Genomic DNA, 7,002 nt, shown 5'->3' with positions numbered 1-7,002 from the left:
TTCTAGTTGCAATTGAGCACATTCGACTAAAAGTGAAAAAGATGTTAAAAAGACTCTTTTTATTATAGAAATAATTAATATATTAGCAGATAGGAAATTTCCTCTCTAATATTAGAATATACCTCTCCATTTTGAGACTACTTCCAATTTCTTTTTTAATTCCAAATTTAATTTATTTATTTCCTGGATAATATTTACATCATCATCCGACATTATTTCAGAAATAAAATTTGTAACTAATATCTCTTTTCTTTTAAAACAAGAAATATTACGAATTAATTATTCTGACCACTCTAGTCGTATTAATTGAAATCAAAGATGGTCACGTTAATCCTAGTCACGCGTTCTGATTGGTCAGAAGGAAATTCGTCCACGAATAGCGATTATACGGCATAATATACATTACGCCGCTCGTAAGAAGCGACGCAATTGGTCAATTCGTAAATGTGCCTTGTTACCTAGCCGCGAAACCCTGCAAATCTAGAATTACATAATCTATGATTATTAAAAGTGGCGATGGCGTTTTATGGCCTGTATTGCTTTGTGTCTAAAAAGTGGAGTTTTCGTGGTATTTTCTATGGGAGACCGGTTTATTAATGTAATTTTTGAGATTAGTAATAAAAATAAGTGCGTGATCAAGACGTGTACGAGGTACAAGGTTAGAAAGGGGAACTGTGAAACTAGCTGGCAGAAGGAATACATAAGCTCCCGCTTTCGACGGCCGGCGAACATATTTATCTTCGACAGCAAATGTAATATTTTGACAAGGAGGAGCAAATAATTCAACCGAAAAAATACGCCTCATTGTGCGTAATCAATTGTGGTATGTTTCACTTTTTATAACTTGAGATTTCTGAGAAATTTTCGTGATCACATGATGTTCCCGCCGTAACCTTCTACTCTTGTTGTAAACACCGTATTGATATATAGGGTGTCCTTGAATTTCGCTTCGATCTTTTTTTATGCTTTATCTCGATTTTTATGAATTAGCAATTTGAATTTATTCGTTTTAAAAAATATAACTTTAAAAGTTATTCATAAGGGGAATTAAATTAATAAATTTTCATTGATATGTTTTCAATTCCAGTATGTTAGTAAAAAAGGAGTAAAAAATATGTCAGAAATAGAGAAGATAGAAAATAGTACAATGGAAAATCAAGATATATGTTCTGAAAGTTTTGAAAAGAGCAGGGTTTTGGTATCTAGTGAAGCCAATAGTTTGAATGAAAGTCAAGATTTTCGTCTAATAGATACAAGCGATGATGAATCGCAACGAAATTTAGAAAATACAAAAGATGAAAGAACATTATCTTTTGTCTCTGGTGATAACCCAGAATCAACTTTGAATGAAATAAAACTAACGGCTGAGCATATAACAAAGCTTGATGTACAGAATGATGATGTTATAAAAGTAGAAGATACACAAGACGTTGAAGCTATAAAGGAGAAAGAAAAACAGAACATAGAGCCATCTAAAAAAGAAGAGGAGAAAGAGGTTGATGAAAGTAGTACCTTAGAGAATAAAGAAAAATTTTCTGATGATGAAAATGAGGAAATAATACACTGCACACCATCTGAAGCGTCTTCACCATCTAAGAAACAAGCTGGTAATATAATAAGTCTAAAACGTAAAGGAGGTTCATTTAATGAACCACCTACAAAAATTTTAAGAACAGCATCTAGGGAAGATGTATCAGTGCCTGAGAAACTAGTACAGGAAGAAGAAGAAAGTTGGAATTCGTTTAAATCTGATGATTCCCACCATGAATTTCCTAAAAATTGCTCCACAAATATCATAATTGCAGAAACTCAGGATATTGGAGAAGATGACAACATGAAAGAAACAGTAGAATTGTCACTATCAGGTAAAGAAAGAGATAGAGATGAAAACCACCCAGAATTGGAAATGAAAGATTATGAAATAGATAAGAACAAAAATTTTAATGATACATCAAAACTACATCAAGCTATTACAAAGAGAGACCTTAATGAAGAGATATCAGAGGTAAAAAATGTATCACAATCTAATGAAAATAGAGTAATACAGGTTCAAACAAAAGAGAAGGACTGTACATCTTCCCTAAAAACTGTTGCAGTTGAGAAACTAAAATCGGATTTGAATAATAAAAATACAGATATCGTTAAACCAATTGAAGCAAAAGATAGTAAGGTAGCATACAGTGAAAAAGCAGAAGATAAGGAAAATGGTATTGAGCCTAAAAGAAATATCAGTTCAGAAGAAAACAGTAACAATGTTCAAGAAATATCAATGTCTAATGAAGTATGTGAATCTCACTCTAACATGTGTTCTGGGAGCATATCCAAATCGCGAATGAGCATAGAGCTTATATATGATAAAACTACTGTTCACGAAGCTAAGCCGAGATCCAAAGAATTAGTAGAAATTGATGAGGATGGAGAGAAGATAGTATTAGATTCGTCTCAAGAAGATTCTGATGGGAAAGCCGAAAGCAAGAATGTCCTAGATAATACAAAGTCTGATACAATATACAAAAGTTGTTACGACAGTAAAAATAGTAGCGAATTTAGTTATAAATCGGTAGAAAATGCCAAAGAATCATCCCTCGATTCAGTCAAATCCAGTGGTAAATTGGTAAACGGAAGTAGTGAATCAAAAAAGTGTGATACCGACAGTACGGCTAGTTTACAATCAGACACGTTTAACGATATGCCAGTTCTTGATAAAGCAGATAACATTTCCACATGCGTACATAATATAAATAAACAAGTTAAATCAATTTCTATGCTTAAAGACAGCGATCATGCTGACTTATTAAGTGTAAGTGACAATGAACCTGATGTTTTTATAGTAGATGATAAAAGTAAGTCGAACTCGATTCACAGTAGTTCTATCACAAAAGCCTTACAAATGGAAAAAGAAATTGGTATGTATGTTAGAATGAAATGTTTATTACACATTGATGAAGGTACAAAGGAATTCCTAAGTAAAGAAATCATTGGTGTGCAATGTGAAACTGTTGCTACAGAGTCCACTTTAACCAGACAAAAAAACAATGATACATCTGCTTCATTGGCAGACATTTCTGGGAATGACAATAAGGAAACATCTCCTGGATCAGTAAACAGTAACCCGCAATTATATCAACTGAATCCTTCCAGGCTTTCATTTGCTTCAACAATCAGCTTAAGTTCCGCATCTAGTGCCGCTTCACTGGCAGCCAAGCTTGCGATAAGAGATAGTACACATTTCTCGTTACCGAGAATACCGATGAAACATGCGAAAAGACACGGCCAAGATATTCATTCGCTGAATGATAAACACGCAGTAGACGAAGCGTATGAACGTCTTAACAAAGAATGGCAAAACAGTCACCTTCTTACAACAACTATTTTAAATTTTGTAAATACCGAACTCACTGGAGTTGATCAATACAATGTTAGCAACGAGAGGATAGACGACCAGTTACAAAAGATTCGGTCTTCTACACCAGAAGTATCACAAGACATACTTCAGTTACAAACTCCTAAAAGCACGAAGAAGAGCAAAGCAGTAAAAAGGCCAAGAAGTAAAAGCATCAAGTCAGATAATCAGTCGAATGGAGTGAACAAGATTTCAAATCTCGCAGAGAGCATTAATACACCGAATAGAAAAAAGAACAAAACGGAACATACGGATAATATATCGAGCATTATAAATGTTTCAACGAAATCCGAATCGTATATGATAACAGATGAATTAATTGGTAAGGATGTATTCGCTAAATGGTCCGACAATAATTATTATCCTGGTACAGTTATCGATAAAATAAAGACGAAATATAAGGTAAACTTCTATGATGGAAAAAATAAAGTACTTATAGAAGACTTTATTATACCTATACCGAAAGTTTTGAAAGAGGGTCTATCCGTATATGCCGCTACCAAGAATTACGATTATGGATCGTGCGGTATAATCGTCAATGTTGAGATTGTAAATAACGAAGTATATTACACAGTAGAGACAGACGAAGGAGAAAAGCTAGAAGTTCAAATTAAGGATCTTTCTTTATCAGCTGATCAAGCTCAAGTGTTGAAAGAAGAAATCAATTTGGGGAATAAGAGTCTTCCATCTACGCCAAAGCATTTAGGGCAAATAACATTAGATAATATGGTTGATGGAAAAAGACGTTCGAAACGAATCGCCACTCCCAGTTTTTCTACTCCTAAATCTAAACTAATTCAAACTCCTACAAACAAAATTGAAGTAGAACCATCTGTATCGGGTGTAAGGTCTTCGATTAAAAAAGAGAAGAAGGTACCCTTTGAAAGCGATGGCGTTTCCAGCGACTCTAATGTTTCTGTAAAGGACGAAGTCTTTTCTATTGGAGTACAACCTGAAATAATTGGAACCCCGTATGAGCAAGTTGTAAAAGGACCACAAAATCGAATTAAAAGCAAATCGAGAAGTAAAAAAAAAGTAGACGATGAAGAAACCATTGCAATGTTTGGTCCAATTCCGCGTACAGATTCGAATCTATTTAAAGGCATGTCTTTCCTTCTTACCTGCGCATCTGTAGAGACTATCGATCGATTTCAAGATGATAAAGATTCAGATCCAGGAACAGAAGATGAGATAGAATGGTCAAAAAAGCCTTTTATAAGAGATAGATTAAACAAACAAATAGTGGCAGGTGGCGGAAAAGTCTACACTGACTTCAGTGAAATTCCTCAAGACGAGTACAAAAATACAAAACTAATAACGAACGTGCCAAACACAACTGCAAAGACTCTGTTGTGTCTTTCGGTTGGTATACCCGCTTATAATCATAATTGGATAATAAGATGTTGTCAGGAGGTACGTATTGTAATTGTAGTAGTCTTATATAAAAATTTATTATTTTTGTAACTTATAATTGTCGCATTTTACAGGGAAAGTTTGTAAATCCAGCAGAAGATGGATTACCAGCGGGATGGAGCTTGGATAAAAATTCATATATTGAAATGTTCCAAAGACAAAGCAACAAACCATTGACTCAGGTTGTTGTGATAATTCCAGTTGTAGAGTCTGAAAAACAATTCGCTCCATTTTGGCGCCAAATTTGTGAAAACGCAGGTGCTGTTATTATATTAGCGGACAAAGCAGGTATGAAAATTTTTTATGATGAAAACTTTGTAAATTGAAAATATAATATTGAGCATTGAGACTAAATAAGACTTTTTATCAATTTTTAGATGTAATGGAAAGTTTTGTACAAGGAACTGTAGTTCTTACAAATAGTTTGTGCCCATCCTGGGCAGTGGAGAAGGCTAATAAACTACAAATTCCATTACTTTCTACAACATGGATTGTCCAATGTTTGATAGAAGGGAAATTTTGTCCGTATGATGCAAGTGTTCGTTATAAATATAATTATAAAAAAAATTTGGTACATTAAATGATCGAGAATTTACATCTATAATCTCGGAAGCAGGTGAGACCCTGTTTTTGTAAATTACAAAAATCTCTTACCTTTACTGTATCATTCTAAATATATTTGATAAATAGAAAATATTATTTCTCTGGTTGTCAGACACTTTAAAGCACATCTATTTGTTTATACATTTATCAATTGCAAAGTACTACTACTAATTTAAAACTATTATTTTAGTAGTTTTCCAATGTTAAAAATCTTTTGATAGGTGTCTGATAGAAGAATTAAATTAAGATCCTTAAATGAAATGTGTTATGTAAAGTTAGTTTATGTTCAAAAATATTGAAACATGTTTTATATAATAACACTGTATACTGTATGAATATTTGGTGTAAAGATTTCTCTTTTTGTGATTTCTTATTATACAGCACTTACATATGCTTATTACACCGTATTGTTTATCACTTTAAAAAAAAGGTAGAGTTAGAATTTTGTAACATTTTGTATAAATCAAATTCTAGATCAAAAATGACTTTTGTAAAAAAAGAAAGCAAAAAGCAAATGAATTGTAAACAAACAAATTTTAAAAAACGTTCCATAATTAATTTATAATCGCAATTTATGCGATTCCATATTATTATTTCATTTACATCAAAATTTTTTATGCTGACAAGATTGTTTTAAGTATCGTTTTGCGAGAGGCAAAAAGATATACAAATATAATATAACTAGAAATCTAATAATAATTCATATTTACATTAATGTTGTAAATAACTGGATATTGTTTTTTCCATATTATCTCATTCACTATAATCAAACAACGCATTTAATTATACACGAATTATTATTATATTTCAAGAGCAATTTTTTCTTCATATTTACATAGGTAATTATTTGTTTCTAAAAAACAAGACAAACTTTGCGTTATCAGGAAATAGGCAGTTTGCTATAAGAATTATTTTTGTATTAAGACGCGATTCTAATTTGAGTTTATTAGTTTTTATTTGGGAAATTCACAGCAAATATTAAAATAACTCTGTAAATCAAAGTTAATAATGGGTGGTGTATCCTGTAAATATTTTTTTACATAAAATTATAGTGACAGATCGTAAAACCTATTTACATTACACTTTTTATGTACTGGATATATATCCCATCAGTAAGGAATTTATAGAACTCTTATTACTTATTCATAGCGGGTATATGTTCAGTAAGAAAACAAATATCAAGCAGGTTGCCTCTAAATACTTCAGAGTAAGATAGCATAAATGATCTTTAAGTGATAAAAGGTACAAGAGAATGTATCTTATATGAGCGTTTGCGATATTTTCATTAATTTACAGAATGACTTTCTGTTAAACCAAATATTAATACGACAACAAAAAAAAAAGAAAAAAGAGAAGAAATTGTATGTGGCAGTTGCACATGTGCGAATGTGTATATATAAGTAAATATATACTACAAATTTTATTATGTAAGATGTAGCTATTATGTAAAATGTTTGGGGATAAAATACAGTGACATATTTTGGCAAATATTTTGTTCATTTTCATTAACAATCTAGTAGGACATATAAGTATTATGTATATTAATATTTCACATATAGTACAACAACCTTCAGGAATATGTA

The 7,002-nt window shown here is 31.8% G+C and overlaps 2 protein-coding genes across 2 annotated transcripts in view; one reads left to right on the top strand and one right to left on the bottom strand.

The window, feature by feature from the left end:
* LOC132907168 (dehydrogenase/reductase SDR family member 7) overlaps positions 1-7,002 on the bottom strand; it is an 84,926-nt gene that overhangs the window by 20,606 nt on the left and 57,318 nt on the right. The gene's annotated exons all lie outside the window — the stretch shown is intronic.
* Positions 468-6,907, top strand: LOC132907157 (uncharacterized). The gene is made up of 4 exons (XM_060959951.1): positions 468-823; positions 1,088-4,816; positions 4,891-5,104; positions 5,194-6,907. The coding sequence occupies exons 2-4, from the start codon at positions 1,115-1,117 to the stop codon at positions 5,394-5,396; spliced, it is 4,119 nt and encodes a 1,372-aa protein (XP_060815934.1). The 5' UTR covers positions 468-823; positions 1,088-1,114; the 3' UTR covers positions 5,397-6,907.

The sequence above is a fragment of the Bombus pascuorum genome, chromosome 5 (assembly GCF_905332965.1).
Source record: "Bombus pascuorum chromosome 5, iyBomPasc1.1, whole genome shotgun sequence".
In the NCBI taxonomy this organism is placed as follows: Eukaryota; Metazoa; Arthropoda; class Insecta; order Hymenoptera; family Apidae; genus Bombus; species Bombus pascuorum.
This window is presented reverse-complemented; position numbering and strand designations above follow the sequence as displayed.